General features: G+C 38.3%; 1 protein-coding gene across 1 annotated transcript in view; it reads right to left on the bottom strand.

The window, feature by feature from the left end:
- Window positions 1-16,836, bottom strand: part of Tex15 (testis expressed 15, meiosis and synapsis associated) — a 50,014-nt gene extending 33,178 nt beyond the window's left edge. The window contains exons 1-3 of the mRNA XM_036166749.1: window positions 16,821-16,836; window positions 12,987-13,128; window positions 5,266-5,431 (exon numbers count right to left, since the gene is read on the bottom strand). Of these exons, the coding sequence (XP_036022642.1) occupies window positions 5,266-5,431; window positions 12,987-13,116 (296 nt within the window). The 5' untranslated portion in view covers window positions 13,117-13,128; window positions 16,821-16,836. The remainder of the gene's footprint in view (window positions 1-5,265; window positions 5,432-12,986; window positions 13,129-16,820) is intronic.
- Window positions 16,837-19,768: the final 2,932 nt, after the last annotated feature.

Below are 19,768 nucleotides of genomic sequence, written 5' to 3'. Positions count from 1 at the left end.
AAATATTGTTCTTTTTAAACCTATATTCATACAAACTCTGGAAAAGAGGAATTCTCTATGTTAAACTTACAAAGCTGAACACTATGGAGATAATATAACAATCAGAAAACATCTTTTATGGATCTTAAGTTTCTATTATTTTAAAAAAGTGGTCTTTGATTTAAAGCAGGTAACAGCCCCAACACTAAACATACTGACATTTTTGTGTGTTTTCTCCAATAACTACAGCTTCATGAACTACAAGGAGAGTGTCCCAAATCAGGTTATCCCAACCTCCCATCTGAGAACAGAGGGGAGGTGTCTGTTACCTTCTCTCAACCACAGCTATATTTTGGAATAACTTACTTGGGCTATCTTTTTCCCAGTACAAAATTCAGTTTCAGGTGAGAAGCCGTAGAGACTTCAAGTATAGACAATTTACAGTCTTAAAAATAACTTCATAATCTCAGCTATCAGGTGGTCTTTATCAGGAGTAATTTATTAAGTAACTAAGATTATCATCAGCATTGGTTTTATCCCATTTTTCTGTCCTGATGTACTTAGCACTGGGTCATCCAAATAGTAGTCACATGCCAAGAGCACTATTATTATCAGGAAAACTGTGTTTCCTTGTTCATATCAGATCGGCTTCTTTCTCAGAACCTGCTAAATCAATCTTTCTCACTGTCATTTCCCTAAACTGTTATAATTCTACCTACCCTTAGAACCAACCCTTGTAACCAATCCTTAATAAAGCAGATGAAATTAACCATGGGATGAACAATGTAAAAACTGGACATTTACATAAGAATTTAATCACCGCACTGAGGTGAGTACAGACAATATTTAAAATGATATACTTCCATATGGATTTAAGATATTTATGAATTCTTAAAAAGGGGGGACTCAGCTGGTACACATGTGAACAAACTTGAGGATTAAATTCAGTAACTCTGTACCCAGAAGTCCAGTTCAAATTTCTAAACTTTTACAAACAAAACACCTCTAAGACTCCTTGATCAACTCCTGATTTATATACCTATATTTTATTATAATCTACTATTTCACATTTACCTGGATATCTTGTTTATTATAACTTGACTTTCAAGGCTAAAGAGTAAAGTCATGAGACTTTTTAAGTCAATAAACTAATTTACTCACATTTCTCTTTAGGTATGAAATATTATGTTTGAAACAGAAAGAATGCAAATGCCCAATGAGTCAAAATTCATAGATGAAGGATATTCACGTCTTTACTAATTTAATGGCTAAGAGGTAAAAACAGAGAGTACCTAAGAATGCAGACTGGCGTCTTGTTGGGGCCACTTGTTTTACTTTAGACCACACATTATAAACTTACTCACTTCTCTAAGAGGCGTGGTGGGAAATGAAGGGTCAGGCGGGAGTCGGGGCTACCAGTCTTTCTTTTCATCTCTGTGCTATCATTCTGTTCTGCTAAGCAGTCTATTCATTTTTCCTTTCCACCTGGGACTCCAAGCTTTAGGTTACTGCCCAGCATCACGGATTTTAAAAACTGAGTTTTGTGTAAATTTAATCATCATCTGTGTTGCCACACTCAGTTTTACACTATGGACATACAAGGAAGACAGATACTATCTTTACAAGCTAGCAGATACTATATTCATGGTACAGATACTATCTTTACAATCTAGTAGATACTGTATTCATGGTACAGATACTATCTTTACAATCTAGCAGATACTGTATTCATGGTACAGATACTATCTTTACAATCTAGTAGATACTGTATTCATGGTACAGATACTATCTTTACAATCTAGCAGATACTGTATTCATGGTACAGATACTATCTTTACAATCTAGTAGATACTGTATTCATGGTACAGATACTATCTTTACAATCTAGCAGATACTATATTCATGGTACAGATACTATCTTTACAATCTAGTAGATACTGTATTCATGGTACAGATACTATCTTTACAATCTAGTAGATACTGTATTCATGGTACAGATACTATCTTTACAATCTAGCAGATACTGTATTCATGGTACAGATACTATCTTTACAATCTAGCAGATACTGTATTCATGGTACAGATACTATCTTTACAATCTAGCAGATACTATATTCATGGTACAGTAGAGGAACAACACACAAACTAACACACTGGGCTGGGTTATGTGAAGTTCTATGAGAAACAAGCCTTTGGCTAACTGGACAAGTACCTAAGAACATAATAAATCCCGTTAACTGTCCGCTACTAGAAATACTTTAAAATACCTTACATCACTTGGGTAGCGTTCACTTTTTTTATGTGTGAAACAAACAAACAAACAAACAAACAAAAGCCAGGAGAAGTAACTGGCTGTACAATGAAAATCGTCTCAAAGAGCCCCGTGAAGAGGAGTGGTCAGGTTAACATCTGCTCTTCAAAAAGCTTACAGACCGTTGCTGCTGAGCTTGCCATGTTTCTGAGTTCCAACTCACGGAAGTTTAACTTTCACGTTTCCTGCCATCTGTTCTGTGGAAACCGGCAGAAGGCCTAAACTTGCTTGCCCTCACACTCTGAAACATCTCCCTCTCCCTGAAGAGCACCAGCTCCACCCCATGATGCAGCTGCTTCCTGATCTCTACTGTTGAACTTGCCTCCTTTCTTGGCGTCCTTACTCAGATGGAGTGTCTCTCTCCTTTTAGCAATGGCTAAGATTTATGGCTTGCCTTCGCTGTTGTTTTTCCTCTCAAGCTAATACAATGGTCATGAGCTTCAAAAAACCAAAAGCAAATGTTGGGGAGGTAGAGGCAGGATGATCCTGGGTCCACTCTGTTAATGCTAAGTTTGAGGGCAGGCTGGGCTTAAGAAATCCTATCTTAAAACACCAATAATTGAGTCAAGACACAAGTGTTATTATTTTATGATTACTTTGTTATTTCTCATTTATAAGCATAAGGGAACTAAAAAAAATGATGCTTAATACATGAGCTTATGTATGCTTCTCAAAACTGAAGGTTAAAAAATGAGAAGTGGTGATAGAGATGGCTCAATGGGTAATGTGCTTGCTTTGCGACACACACACACACACACACACACACACACACACACACACACACACACACACACACAAGGTAGGTAGGTGGAGACAAACAGGTCTCAGGGGACAATCAGTCTAGCCTAAACAACAAAATCCAGGTCAGTGAAAGATCCTGGAAGCTTTCTCTCTGCTAGCTGGCTTTCATAGCTCTGGAAGGTGCTTATACAAGCTGCTTGGGAGAGAAAAATCATCAACAATCTTATTGGCTGTGAACCCTGAAAGCTACAAAAATAAGTGGCAAGATGTGCCCGTAAGTACAATAGAGGCATAAATGTAGTATAGCCAGCCACTTTCTGGTTGGACTTCAGGCCATTCCACAGGATAGAACTCATGCATGGTATCAGGAATCTGTGGTTAGAGAACTCACAGGCCCTGCTAACTCGATAGAATGCCAAACTGACTTCTAAATGGTTATGTTTAAACCCATACATTAGTGCAGCTCTCAGCTTTCATCAGGAAAGTCTCTTGCTGCACTGGATGGCAGTTAAGACCAGGACTCACAACTGGTGACTGCGCAGTGCTTAGCCCTAAATACAACATCTGTATCACATCTCCCCCCAGGGCTCTGGGAGTGTCACGGAATAATGTAAGACAGACATTAGTATCTTTTGGACATGTCAGGACCATTGCACTCATGAGCTCACAGCTGCTCTGGTTGCCTGCACATGATCAAGCCATCCAAAATTCTAGCATGGATGAGGGAGGGCTCACAAGGTCTTTCCTCTAGCTGAGGAACTACCGTAAGTTGATGGCTTCTAGGGGAGAAGGAAAGTGAATTTTCTTTAGGGGTTTGGCCTCTGGTACATTAATTACCCTTGCTCCTAGTGGATGGTCTTATACTCACGCATGTACCAGCAGTACTAATGCATCTCAGTAGGTCATGAAAAGGAAAAAAGAGAATATGAAGTTGGGAGTGGAACACAGTGGTGGGGCCTGGGAGGAGCTGAAGTAGTGGAATGGGAAAAAGATAGTATTAAAATGTATTGTATACATGTATGAAATTGTCATAAGTATTTATATAAAAAGTAATGGGGTCAATAAGATGGCTGGCTCATTGGGTAAAGACATTGCTGCTAGTAAGTTTAATGACTCACATGGTGGAAAGAACTGACTTCTACACAAAGTAAGTAAAACACAGTAAAAATTAAAAGAAAAAAAGGTGCAGTGATGCAGGTAATTACCTGAAGTCTAACTCTCCCCTCTAACTTGCACACCGAGGCAGGTGTACTTCACACACAAAAACAAATTAGAAAAGGACATGTGAAATCTGACTACATTATCGCATGAAACAAATGTCACATAAAATTGTTAGCATCGTAAGAGATTCCGAGAAGGAAATATCTGTATTATTTTCCTCAGTAAATCTGTGTGTCTGTGTGTGGCATATGCATGTACTTGTGTGCATATTGGCACATGGCTGAGGTGACGTCAGGTATCTTTTTCAGCTGCTCTCCACCTTTCTTGCAGAGCAGGGTTCTCAACCTTCCTAATGCTGAGACCTTTAACACAGTCCTCCTAAATTGTGGGGACCCCAACCATAAAGTTATTTTCATTGCTACTTCACAACTGTAATTTTGCTACTGTTATGAATCATAATGTAAATGTGTTTTCCAATGGTCTTAGGTGACCCCCGTGAAAGGGTGGTTCAACCCCCACAAGCTGAGAACCACTGTTTTAGAGGCAGTTTAAAACCACTCAATGAACGAACTTCAGCCATTTGGCTAAGCTGGTTGTCAGTGTGCTTCAGGGATCCACCTGCATCCCCTCACCACCCCAAGCTGGTGTTACAAACATGCTCTCTGCTGTGCCTGAATTTTACATGGGTGCTGGGGTTCCAATTCTGGTCTTCATGCTTGCAAAGCAGGCACTACACCTTTAATTTAACCATCTCCTTAGCCTTTCCTTAGTAACTCTTATTAAATAATCTACGTTCACTTTCTTAGTGATACTTACTAACTTTCAAAGTAAATTAGCGTGATTCCATGATTAAAACCAAAACAATCTCAGCCAGGTGGCAGTGGCACATAACTTGGGAGGCAGAGCCAGGTGGATCTCTGTGAGTTCCAGGCCAGCCTGGTCTATGGAGTGAGATCCAGGGCAGGCACCAAAACTACACAAAGAAACCATCTCGAAAACAAAACAAAACAAGCAAACAAACAAACAAAAAAGAACCCAGACAATGCAAACATAGTTCCGCCACACACACTCACCTCTTAGCAGAAAACTGTTTTTCGAGATACTCATTGCGGACCAGCTTTGTATCTCCAAACTGCCACGTGACCTGCAGGTCACAGCTTGTATTAAGCCTGCACTGCTTCAGAGTGCCATGTATGAAGTCATACTCTCTTGTGTTGGTGAGACACGAAGACAAGTAAACTAAGGATGAAAAGGAGGGAAAGAGTGATTTGTGTTTAAAATGACACTGCACATCTGTACAATGACAAGAGCATGGTTGAGTTTGGAAAGTCCATTAACAAATGAAGGCACCAATTTATACAGTTAAGGTTGGACCACAGGAATACCAACCTCCTACACTTGATGTATGTGAAAACACTAGGCTTGTTTTTCTCCACATACCATATTAGAGTTATCAATGGTTAACACATACAGACAAATGATAACCCCAGAACTTAGGCTACTAATTTTTAACTTAAATCACACAGTGACTCCACAATGTGGATAATTAATAATTACACAAACCTGGTAGCTTCTGTTAGCACTTCTTGGTCTTTCCCATGTAAAGACAGTGTATGTTAAGAATATGGTTGAACTGCTAAACTGTTTCAAAACAACAGCAGCATTTTGTGTCCCCACCAGCAGTGAATGTAGTCCTGTGCTCCATACCCTCCCTGGCACCTGATTGATTAGTGTTCTAAATTTTGGCCATTTTAATAGTGTGTAGTGGTATCTGTTTTAACTTTCATATCCCCAATGATATATGATGATAATTTTTTGTTTGTTTGTTTGAGACAGTTTCTCTGTGTAGCTTTGGAGCCTGTCCTGGAGCTCTTGCTGTAGACCAGGCTGGCCTTGGACGCACAGAGATCCTCCTGCCACATGCTGGAATTAAAGATGTGCACCACCACACCCCCCAGCATAAATCATCTTTTTATACACTATTTTCTATCATCTTTGCTGAAGTTTCTCAAGATGTTTGGTCCGATTTTTGGTCTGTTTTCTCACTGTTGCATTTAAGAGTTGTTTCCATGTTTGAATTAACAGTCTTTTATATGTTTTAAAATAGGTTCTCAACGTCTGTAGCTATTTTTTGTATAAAATTCAAAATTTATGACCAAGGTTAATTTTTTTTTTAACATAATGGACTTGTTCATACACAAACTTCCACACCCAATTTCTCAATCATTACTGAGGTGTACGACAGAAATGAGTTGAGGTACTTATTCATGTTTTTACAGACTGCAAATAAGGTTTGACTTCTAAAATCTGAAACCAACAACATGTAGTACCCCATCTCAAGCTTTATCTAAAAAGTCATCATTATTAAGGTAACAATATTCACATTCCTAAAGAAGCTTCTACTTCACTACAACGTCCTGAGCTTTACAGAGTTACTATCTATCAGTAGTAGCAGCTCTATAGTCACAAGGAGAAATGGTGACCAATTTCATGTGCCCATCAGGAGCTGTCTGACGACCTATTTAGATCATTGTCAAATGTTTGGTGGCAACTGCCAAGTCATTATGAATGCTATGGTTCAATATAGCAGCTTACTCTTTTCAGATGAGCTTTTGCACTACAAGGAACAAAAACATCTCTAAGTATGGTACTAGAAAAGTATATGTCTACAACTGGATGCTATGGAGTGCAATAGGGCTTTTACTAAGTGTCCCTCTGGTTCCTTTGAGTTTCTCAGGGTGCTTCTAAATATATTCCAAAGCCTGTTCCATCTCATTCATTTCAAAACACTCTTGTACTTGTCAACAGATACAATCCCACTCTAATCTGTACCACCTGCTGACAGAGGTGCATCATTATGCTCTATGCAGAATCCTCCCAAAATTTTCATGTTTCCACATCTATCAGCAAAGTGGCACCAAGTTCTAAATAATCAGGTAGCTTTCCCATTTCAGAACTAGACTGGGTGTCACATTACATCGTATCACGAGGCCAGCACCAGGACTACCTGTAAAACTGGGAAGGTCCCTGAGCTTCATCCCATTGACAGTACTTCTCAGAGCACACCTTTTCCATTTTAGTTAAGTCCAGCTATATATCATCACTTTCTTGGATTATGCCTTTGGCACTGTAACTGAGTTACAGTTAAATCTAAGGTCATCTAGACTTTCTCTTAAGTTAACTATCTTAGCTAGGGTTTCTATTGATGTGACAAAACACCACACTACTGTTCATTACTGAAGGAAGTCAGGAGCAAATGGCTTACTGGCTTGCTTTTCCTGGCTTGCTCAGCCTGCTTTCTAGGACCATCAGCCCAGGGATGGCACCACACACTATGGACTGGGTCCTCCTCCATTGATCACTAATTGAGAAAATGCCTTATAGCTGGATCTTATGGAGACATTTTCTCAGCTGAGGCTCCTTCCTCTGATGGCTCTAGCTGGTGTCAAGGTGACACAAAACTAGCCAGTATACTATCTGAGGTGTTGTTTTGTTTGAGACAGGGTCACACTGCCACCCTGGCTATCCTAGAACTCATTATATAGACCAGAAGATCGACCTGCCTCTGTCTCTGAGTGATGGGATTAAAGGAATATGGCACCCTGCCCAGCAGGTGTATGTTGTATGTTTTGTTTCTATGTCTGGCATATTGGAACAGATTTTTGTGAGTTATCCTCAGGGTTTGCATGTGACTATCTGGTCATTCCAGCGCTCCTTGCTGACGGCCCTATCTCACCCTACTGAACTGTTTGCACCTTTACAGTTGTGCATGCTACTCAGCTATTGTGACGCTGGTCTATTTGCCTCTGCCTTTTCCATCACCACACTGCCTTTAGTACTGTACTTCACAGTGTGTACTGGAGTCTGGGGTAGTTTTACTCCTCTGACTCTGCTATTCTTCAATATTAAGTTGGCTTTAGGGATTTTCTGCCTCTCCACATTAACTTGAGATCAATTTGTTGATTTCCACATCAGTTGCTGAGATAATAGATGGGAATCAATCTACAATTCTGGCTGTGAAAAAAACTATTTTTGGCCATAGTAAGTCTTTGTCATATGAACTAGTATCTCTCCATTGGAGTAATCAGAACTGTAGTTTTTCCCTATGGACTTGTACTATATTTTAGATACTAATATAATGGGTATTAATGGGTTTTTAAAATTTCAAATCCAACAAGTCACTAAAGTTGCTTATGAGCATCATTTTTTTACATCCACATCACGCCATCTAAGAACAAGAGCAGTTTTCTTTCTTTCCTTCCAATTGCTTGACTTTCAGTAAAGTGGTGAAAAAGCACACAGTTGTGACTTGATCTTAGGGTTTAAATTAAGCTTCAAGATTTTTACTGTTTCAAATCCATTAGCTGTAGGCTTTTTGCAAACACATGTTGACTATCCTTTATTCTAAGTAGTTGAGAATAGGTATTTCAGGTTTCTGACTTTTTCAGATTTTAGTATATCTGGATAGATGTCATCACTCGAGTACCCTTATTTAAAAGTCTGAAATATTAAATCCTAAATTGTTGAAGCGTTATGATGGCATTGTAAAAATTTTTGCGTTTTGGAACAGTTTGGTTTTCAAGAGATTTTGGATTTCAGAATTTGAGATGAGAGATACTACACCTGCATTACAAAAATTGGGACATTCTATTTCTATTTTACTAATTACCAAGCCTTTTTTTTTGTTTTTTTGCAAATGTCAGTTTGTACTTATTGCTTTACTTGTATTTTTCCATATATATACCTATGTATACATACACACGATTTTCTAATGTTGAACTAGCCCTACATGCCTGAGGAATACATGCCAACTGATGACAGTTAAAAGCCGAATTTTTAAAATCTCTCTCTCTCTCTCTCTCTCTCTCTTACACACACACACACACACACACACACACACACACACACACACACACATACACTCACACACACACCCCTTGTGTATACGTATACACGTGTAGGAGGTGAAGGGATTAACTGGAGCTGTCATCTCTCCCCTCCTGCCATGTGGGTTCTGAGACTGAACTCAAGTCCTAAGGCTTGCTGATAAGTGCTTTTCTCCACAAAGCTATCTCACTCACCTGAAAGGTTTTCATACACTGCTGTATTTAACTTCCTAACATTCACTGCAGGGCTTGCATGTATTTTAAGGATAGACTACAGGAAAACAAAGCACAGGCCAGTGTTTTTGCCCTGTTTTGTTATTAGGGTAAAGATGGACTCAAATGCATATAAAATACAACCTGCCAGTCCATTTTTGTTGTGTGTATATGGTTTCAGGGTTCAACTGACAACCAGGAAGGAGTCTCACTGCTAATTCTCTGTCTCCCAGCTGTCATTAGCTGCCTACAGTTCTTTGTCTAGGATGGGACCCCTTGAAATTTTCCTCCTTCCATGTTAACATGTCTATTGATATTGCCAATTTTCCAGTTCTGTTTATAAAGCCATTTCTGGGAGAGACTGTTTCCCAGGAGCTGTGTTGTAGATGTATCTATTGGAGTTTGGCTCTTCATACCGACTCTAGTTGTGGCTTTTCTGTGATAGTTTCCATTTGCTACAAAGTTGTTTTTATTTTTTTTTTAATGAGAGTAGTGGCTCTATTTATCCAGGAAATGTGGCTTGTGACTAAAGAAGGTTTGTAGGCCCATACTCTGGAACTGGACTCCTGATTCTTTTTGTTGTTTTTTCTGAGACAGGTCTTATTATATAGACCAGGGTAGTCTTGAACTCAGAGATCTGCCTGCTTCTGCAGCTAGAGTGCTGATATTCAAGGCATGTGCCACCATGCCTGGCTTGATTCTATCTTCTTAAAGAGATTACTGAGAATTGGTATGATTTATTCCCTAAATGTATAGGAATAGGCACCAGTGAGCCCATTTTGGGCCTGGTGCTTTCAGTGTAGATAACTATTAACTTGATTTCTACTATAGACTTATTCAGATGGCGTATTTCCTTTCTATTTTTGTGTGCACACAATGTTCCTATCTATCTGAGAATGGGCATGTCTGTAATGTGGAGGTGAGAAGACAACTTTTGAGTAGTTGGTTCTCTCCCTTCCACTGTGGCTTCTGAGGAGCGAACTACAGTTGTCAAGTTTGTGTGGCAAATGCTTCTCCTACTGAGCCGTCTAACTGGCCCTGCTTATTTGTGTGAGTCTTGGTTTACTATGTATTTCAAGTGTCCTTTTTTTTTTTTTTTCCGAGACAGGGTTTCTCTGTGTAGCTTTGCGCCTTTCCTGGAACTCACTCTGTAGCCCAGGCTGGCCTTGAACTCACAGAGATCCGCCTGGCTCTGCCTCCCGAGTGCTGGGATTAAAGGCATGCGCCACCACTGCCCGGCCAACAGTTTACATTTTATTTAGTGTATGAGATATTGGGCACAGAGTTAGTCATATACTAAGAAGATAATGTCCATGAGATCTATAGTGATACTTCTCTGCTTGGCATTCTTCTTAGCAATCTTAAGTTGTTGATCTTTATCTTTTTCTAATACATCCATCGAATGCTGTGCATTTACCTCTAAAAGCACTGCTTTTACCGTGTCCCCCAAATCTTGTGTTCTAATTTCCACTTAGTTTAAAATTTCATTTGTAATTTAGTCTTTGAGCTATGTTACTTAAGAAGTGTTGGTTTAGGGGCTGGGGATTTAGCTTAGTAGTAGAGCACTTGCCTAGCAAGCGCAAGGCCCTGGGTTCAGACCCAGCTTCAAAGGAAAAAAAAAAAAGTGTTGGTTTAATCTTCAAGTATTTGGGGATTTTCCAGCTATCTTTTCTGCTATTTCAATGTTTAAATTTCATTCTGATCTAAGAATAGGCTTTTGTATGAGGTATATTTTAAGGCACAGATGTGGCTTTTTATTTTTGTTTGTTTTTTGTGTCTCATCTGAGCTTAAGAAGAATGTGTACTATGCTATTGCTGGAATAGTGTATAGCTATGAATTAAATCCAGATAACTGATGGTGGTGTTGAGTTCCGTTACAATCTTACTGATTTTTCATCTGCTGAATGTATCCATCTTTGATGAAGAGGTGCTGAATTTTCAAATATAATAGTGGATTTGTCTACTTCTCCTTGCAGTTTTGTAAGGTTTTACTTGAGTTTTTATTTCAATTACTATGTAGAAAGGAAGGCTTTGAACTTGTGAACTTTGTGCCTCTACTAGGATTCCAAGAATGTACAACACACCTGCTTTCTATTTGGCTCTTCATTACCTACTTTATTTCTTTGAAGCAATTTTCTGTTTTTTAGTTTGTTTCAAGGTTGTCATTGCTTAGTGAAGCATATTTATGATGGCTGCTTTAAAAGTGGTACCTTCTAGGAGAAAGAAAACAAGTTTCTCCAATGAAGTGAACCTGGGTCTGTCAATCACATCACAGGGCAGGCCTCATGCTCAGGAGTAGCTGACCAACACAAAATGGGCTCCGTAGTTTTTGTGTGCTTTTTGGTTATGGTTTAGTGCTTTTTGTCTTTCAGTTGATTTTTTTCCTTTTTTCTTTCTTCCTTTTTTTTTTTGAGGGAGAGAAAAAACATGAACAAAGGTGGATAGTGAGGTAGAAGAGACGTGAGAGAACTTAGGAGAAGGAAAGAATGATAAAAATATACTATGTGTAGAAATTTAAAAAATAAAGTATTTTCAAATAATCCCAGCTGGTGTACTCAGGGTACTGACTTTTTATGCAGAAGCTTTTCTCACTCAAGTTGAGGTTTTCCTGAATGGTGGTACTATTAAAAGATTTTATTATGTCTTGGACATCTAGGTACTATTATGAGACTCTAGAGCATATCTAGCCTTGTATTTTATCAAGTCTTTCCCAAAACCATGCTGCTTTGGGAAACTGTTGGTAGTCAAAGTGAACAGCTAAATCCCACAAGGCAGGATTGAAGTTCTTGTTCTCTATAGGGCATACACCAATACTCCGGAGGATGCTCTCACAGGCAGGAAAAGTGCAGGCAGGGAAAGTACATGCGGCCTACTTACTCAGCCTCCACTGGTTTGTGGGAGGGATGAATGCCTGGATGTGGTAGAAGACCAAGCTCTGCATTTTGCTTTCCGCATCTCTACCCTAGTAAGAAGGGACAGCTCACTGTCACAAGGCCAGTGGAAGTATGGAATCTACTGATGCCGTAAGACAAAGGATGGCAGGAAAGGAAAGTCCAGGCTCCCTACTTGGTCACTCTTGGTAAAGGAAAGACAACGCTAACCTTGTTGCAGTCTGGGCTCCCTACTTGGCTTCTTCTGACACCACATTTGTTGGCAAGGTGCACTTGCTTGTTTCTTTCCTCTACTTAACATTTATTGACAAAGGTGTAGTCATGCCCCTCACCCAAATTCCTGGTATTTCATAGTTTTAGTATAGTATTTAATAGCTCCCATATCTCTAAGCTGCCCCACTTTTAGTCCCAGGACAAAGAATATGATTTTTATTTATTTCATTTTTTGTAGGAGAAGCCTGTGCCAAGTGGTATTTCTAGATGGTAGGCATCATGGTTGGAACAAACAAAAAGTCCAGAAAATGTACTGTTAACTATTCCCTAGCCTCAGGTTCCTCAGGCCTTTCTTCTCTGTACTTTGGAACCTAGCCTGCATTTGTTTTACATGTAAAACTCCAGGGGTTTCCATGTAACTCCTGAGAACACCGGGAGCTCTGTCTACTCCATCCTGTGTCATCTCGGCACATGTGTATCTGAGGGAAAGAAAGGTCTGACTTCACCTAGTCTAGTATAGTCAGAATGAACATAAATGAGCCAGAGAAATAGGGTTTCTACAAAAGCTCTCATTTCGTATAGAAATTTTACCTTTCTCAGTTGTTCTCCTGATCTTTGGAATGGTGAATTTCTTCCCAGAACTGGCCTCGGCATCAGTAGTCCATGAAGATTCACTGTCTGGGCTCATTCTCCATGTCTTATCATTCTCTTTCATTTCCATTTTGTTGGTGGCCTAAAATCAACCCCAAGTTAAGATTAGTAGATATGCTTCTTACCTATCTATGGAAGTATGGCAGTACAATGTGGGAGTAATCTGACAGCCCTCAAAGAAAACCGAGGAACGATATATTCTTAGTCACACTGTCAACAGGTTTCAATTGCAATTTACCAGGCTACCCCAAATAGAAAATGAATAAATTCGAAATGTATTATATTTTATAAAAAAATTTTCAATAGATCACTCTCTTGTAATTTACTGGATTACAGATAGGTAGCCAAAAACCTCTCCATTCCCAAAAATCTTAAAAACTTCCACCAATAATGATTTTTTTATAAACATGGTAAAGTTCTTGCTAAACATTCTATTCTGTAAAAGTTCATTTTTCTATATACCATTTTACTACAATTTTCTTTAAATCATAATTTCTAGCTTTAGGATAAACTTATGAGAGTCACATGTAGCTTACTGATGACCATCGCTATACTTAGCTGATAGCTAACAAGTCAGTGTTCAACTGGTTATTGATTCACAAGACAGTCTACAATGTTTAACTCAGGCTCGACATTGTACTAGTATTAATGAAGAACTTTCTTTCCTTTTTTCTCCATCCTCTCCTCTTCCCTCCAGTCCACACTCCTCAAACAGACTGTTTTCTTTTTTAATAAATGTTTCCTTTCTAAAATTTTATTTTATTATATTATGTTTATGGGTATTTTGTCTGTGTGTATGTATGTGCATTACATGTATGCAGGGCCCACTGAGGTCAGAAGAAGGCATCTGATGCCCTGTAACTAGAGTTAAGAGACAGTGGTGAGATGCCATGTGGTGTGGGTGCTGGGAATTAAACTTGGGACCTCTGGAAGAACAGCAAGTGCTCTTAATTGCTGAGCTATCAATCTCCAGCCCCTCAAACACTCATTTATCTCTCCAAATAGAACCCAAACTAGCTATTAAAGGAAGTTACAGTGCTTCCATACAAGAAATTTACATGAATAGGCATTTTCATGCCATTTCATAATATGCTTTGTGAGCTGCTTGATGACAACTGCTTAGTTCAAACATTAAATAACAATGCAAGTTATGAGAAGATAAAGCTCTGCAGACAAGTGACAAGAGGTAAGAGTGTATAAAAGGTTTACAGAGGACCTCTCAGTCTATCTAATTTCTGTGCTCTCTGTGAAACCTTGCAATGTTCCAACCACAGATTAAGAGTAGGAAATCAAGAAAATGAGGCTTTCTTTCAGCCATTCACAGTGGCAAACACTAGTGAGCTAGTTCCTCCTAAAAAGAGTATCTTAGAAGCAGGCAGATCTTTGTGAATTCAAGGCCAGCCTAGTCTACAATTCAGGACATCCAGGACTGTGAGAGAGTATGACCCTGTCTCAAACAAACAAGAATATCTTTACAATATCCAACTATAATAATAATTTAAAAAAAGGCCATCTCCACCTGGCAGCTTAGTAATGAAAAGGAAGAATAATTTAGAGAAATTGATAGTATAAAAACCTCTCAATTGGTCATGGTTTATTATTAACAGCAAGTAAGATACAAAACCTTGAAGGGCCAAAAGTGTTCAATATTGCCATTATAGTTAAATTACACATTCAGAGAAACTGAATGATTTCAGTTGTATGTTTTCTTACAAAACATTCTTTAGTAGAATTTACGAGTAGAAATTAATTTTGTTTCTTGGTGCTTAGGACAATATCACAAAAAGCTAATTTTAAAGCTGACAAAAGATGTTATTCAAGAAATAATGGGGGTTCAATATTCTCCATTGGCTAAAGCTATAGATTGTTACTTTCCAATTAACAACTTTCTTGTATAAATATTTCTTAAAGTTCAGTCCAAATAAACCAGTCAAATTAATAAGTCATTTTTTACACTTATGTATCACAGACTCATGGCCATTTCTATTAATCTTTGCACTTGTGTAAAATGTATAACATTATATATTACAGGATATATACAGCAGTCCTATAACTATTATATATATTTATATACACATTGTTTACTTTTCTATAAGATCAGAGAGTTTCAATCCTAAAGGCTTGTGCTGAGGTGTTCTCTCGAGTACTAGGACTATCCTATGTGAAATATTAAGAAACGGAATAAATTCTAAAAACATCAGTAACAGGTAATGAATAACAGATAAAGGAGAACTAAAGAATAAGTGAACTAAAATACAGGTTGCTCAACAATAAAACATCTATTCATATAGATTTTAAAATGTGTATATTATGAACAATTTTGAGCCAACACACTTAAGCATTAGATAAAACAAATTCTTGGGAAAATATAACTTACTAAAATTCAATCTAGAAAAATAAAAATTGACAATATACTAAAAACTAAGTAATACAAACAGATTTTGAAAGATACTACTTAACAAAACATTATAATCTAAATTTATCCCCAAAAGGCAAGGATGATTTAACAATAGGAAAAAATGTACGTTTTTGTTATATAAAGTAGTTATTTTAATAGATACAGAAAAAAAGTAAAGTTAAAAATTCATTTATATTTTATAAAGCTTAATAGACAGGAACAGAAACATCCATAACCTAACTTTATATATAGTCTACTGAAAATCTAGAGGAAACTGGAAGTGTAAGAATAAAATAAGCATACTTGCTTTTCCCACTGAATAGTGTACTGGAGTTGCTCATAAGAGCAGCAGAAATAAAACGTATGAAGAATTTTTAAAAAGTAACTGGGAAAGTGAGACTGGGTGTCCAGGCTTAGGACTTTCAAGGAGTGACAAAGACTGACTCAGTTCCAGAGAGAAAGCTCTGACCCAAATGCTAAGCAGATTAAACAGAACTTTAGTCAGAAAGGCAAAGTGTAATAATGGATTAGAATTCTGGGTTTACCACCAAGAATGTTACACTGAGCAAAGTGCCTAACTTCTCTGTAACAGTATCTATGTTACATGGTTAGAGGACTGGCCCCCAAGAACTGTGCAAAACTAACTGTAAAGTAAACCTGATTCGTTTCTATGGACCAGCCCAAGTCTATTGAGACGTGCAGTGTTATAAAGACAGACAGAAGTCAAATACAGGCCTATCTCTAGTTCTACAATTACCCAGGGATCAGGACCTTACCAAGTCATTATCTTTCCTTTACAGCACATTATTTTGTGTGTATAATGAATGTTTATACATTTTTTTCATAGACAAGTTGATGACAAAAGAAAGAAACTCTTAAAGTTGAACAGTTGATTTATAGATTTAAACCCCTCAAGATCTATTTTTTATGCTTTATTATTTATGTGTGCGTGCATGTGTGTCAGGGTGGGGTGGGTGTATGTTACATTTTCCACAGTGCCTGCATAGAGGTCAGAGGACAACTTGAGGGAGTTGATGCTAAACCATTATTGGACTCCCTCAAAATTTAGTTTAACTGTATTTTTATAAGATAACCATTACAAATCAAGAACATAAGTTCTTAAGACTACTAGTTACAAATGAGAAAGTGCTCTAAAACAGCACTCCCAACCAACTCCCACAAAATATTTCAGCTAATATTCAAAATAATTAAAAAAAAACCAAAAATCACTAATGAAGTCTTTATTGGGATAATTGTTTCAATTGAATAAGCCCCAAGAGTCCCGATTTCCTTTAGTAAGACTCAAAGCCATCTGTTTCGTCTTAGAAGAATAGAGTCAGAGCTGGAGAGAAGGCTCTGTGGTTAAGAGTACTTACTGCTGTTGAAGACGCAGTTCCCAGCACTCACAAAGCAGCTTATAATTTGTAACTCCAGTTCTGTGGGATTTGATGCCCTCCTCTGGCTTCCACTGGCACTATATGTACATGCTGCACTTAACATGTACACAAAACACACATAACAAATTAATCTTCAAAAAGAAAAAAAGAATAGCTAAGTGTTACAGACCCTCATGGCCCACTACAACTAAATTCTTTAGCACTTAGCTCTTTGTGGAAGGGCATGGCTACTCCACCATAAATTAAAGCAATTTAAATATCAAAGGGTTAGAGCTAAATTAAAACTAGACTTCACAATTTCCATTATGAAATCAAACTCCCATCTCCTGCACCCCACTGTCCCAACCATTTTCTACTGAACTCCATTTGTCTGCTCATTTTCAGTCTCTAGATTCCTCTACAGTATTTACACAAACTCGAGTTGAAAAGTCTCTTAGTCTCTAGCTATCCCTCACTACCCTCGGTCTACTTTGATTTCCACCTAAGAAGCAATTTCCAGAGACCTTGACGCCTTTCACATCTGTCTTGTATGCTCCTAAGTTCCTTCTGACTCAGAATATATATGGCTCCCTATATTTGATAATCTGACCACTATGTTTTTGGAGTAATATAGTCATCCCCAGTTGTCTATGACTTCATAATTCTGGTATTATAGCTACTTTTTAGGTATTGATTTCTTAGCTTCTTAGTAACTCATTTGTCTCAAACTGTTCTTCACAGCTGTTTTAATTTTCTACTGAAAATAAATCAGAAAATATTTTTTAATTACTTAAACCTATTTCATCAGGTCTAACCTCTGAAAATTTGATTAGAAAAAAAACCTCCCCAAACATCACAAGGTTGGGGGATGAAGCTAGTGGCAGGGAAACTGGTTGGCATGTATGCCTTAGACTTGGTCCTCCTCAGTATTACAAGACAAGTCATATCACACCATACAAAATCTTGTAGCTTTAATTTGGCTTTCATTATCTGTGAGATTAGTTTAGTTTTATTTTTCTGTGAATCATCCTACCTTTTCTTCCATTACTTTTTTTTTTTTTTTTTTTTGTGGAGCTGAGGATTGAACCCAGGGCCTTGCACTTGCTAGGCAAGCGCTCTACCACTGAGCTAAATCCCCAACCCCCACCATTACTATTTTTTAAACATAGAAATGAATCTTTTTTTTTTTTCTGGTGGAGCTGAGGATCGAACCCAGGGCCCTGCGCTTGCTAGGCAAGCACTCTACCACTGAGCTAAATCCCCAACCCCAGAAATGAATCTTTTGATGATTTGTAAAGCTTCGACAAAGAATTATCCATCATATATGATACCATACTTATATACATATATTTTTTGGTTTTTCAAGACAGGGTTTCTCTGTGTAGCGTTGCATCTTTCCTGGAACTCACTCTGTAGACCAGGCTGGCCTCAAGCTCACAGAGATCCGCCTGGCTCTGCCTCCCCAGTGCTGGGATTAAAGGCGTGCGCCACCACCGCCCGGCCTTATTATATATTTTAATGATAGCTTCCTCCTATAGAAAGCCACTTTGTCACATGTATAATATTAATATGTTCTATTTATGCTTATGGCATCTTCCTGTCAAAAATTTGTTTTCATTTCTAAAACTTTTATGACGCACTCTTGTCAGATATGGATAGTGATAGATAATCTTTATTTTAAGGTGTGTTACTTTTATGTTGCATTTGTTTAACTCTATGAAGCTGTGTTACTGTGCCTGTGTAAAACGTCTTATGGTCTAATAAAGAACTGGCCAATAGCAAGGCAGGAAAAAGGATAGGTGAGGCAGAGAGAATATACAGAGGGAGAAATCTGAGAGGTGGAGAGATCTAGCAGCCAGAGAAGGAGGAGACTGCAGGGGCCAGCCACTCAGCTACACAGCAAGCCACAGAGTAAGAGTAAGATTTAAAGAAGAGAATGGGAAAAGCCCAGAGGTAAATGGTAGATGTAATAAGTTAAGGAAAACTGGCAAGAAAGAAGCCAAGGTAAGGCCAGGCATTCCTAATTAAGAACAAGCCTCCCCAAACTCCCGGGCAGTGCTCCCAGGCTAACTACAAAGAAAAAAGGAGGAAGCAGTTGACAACCAGCACTCATCTCTGCTTCCTGACTGGGGATGTGATCTGCATAGCTGCTTCACCCTTCCTTCTGCCACCATACTTTTCCCATCATTATGGATCATCTCTCTCTTCAAACTAGCCTTTGAGCAGGTCTGAGGGACATTTTCTTGATTGATGACTGATAGAGAAAAGCCCAGCCCACTGTGGGCAGTGCCATGCTTGGGCAGGTGGTCTTGGGGCACTTAAGAAAAAGCACACAGAGCAATCCATGAGAGTAAGCCAATGAACAGCATTCCTCCATGGTCTGTACCTCAAGCTGCCATCTCCAGGTTCCTGTCTTGGCTTCCCTAGTGATGAACTAAAAACTGTAAGATGAAAAAAAAAAAAAAAAAAACCCCAATTGCTTCACAAGTTGATTTTGGTCGTGGTATTTATTACAGCAATGGAAATCTAATCAACAACATCTGTAATTTGCATTGAACACACTGTTTTGTGAGACTGACCAGTTGAATATACTTTCTGGTCATTTGTACTTTCACATCTGTGAAAAGCTCACTCAAGTTTTTAAACCGTCTTCTATCAACATACGCATCAAGAAGGCTTTCTATGAAATTCTAGCTGCCAATTACACATTTCAAATAATTTACCATGTTTTTAAAACCAGCCCTTTTATTTTTCTGAACAGGAATGTTTTATAGCCAAAATTGTATTTTCCTTTATCTTAGAAGAGTTTGGAGATGCATTATTAGAATATATGGCATGAAAAAATTCAATTAACAAAATAATATTCAAGTTTGGTGTGGTACTTTATGACTGTCATGTCAGCACTTGGTGAGGATGTGGGGTTCATTTCCACAGGATGATGTGAACTC

The sequence above is a fragment of the Onychomys torridus genome, chromosome 17 (assembly GCF_903995425.1).
Source record: "Onychomys torridus chromosome 17, mOncTor1.1, whole genome shotgun sequence".
Classification (NCBI taxonomy): Eukaryota; Metazoa; Chordata; class Mammalia; order Rodentia; family Cricetidae; genus Onychomys; species Onychomys torridus.
Note: the sequence above shows the minus strand (reverse complement) of the source record. Positions and strands in the feature narration are given on the sequence as shown.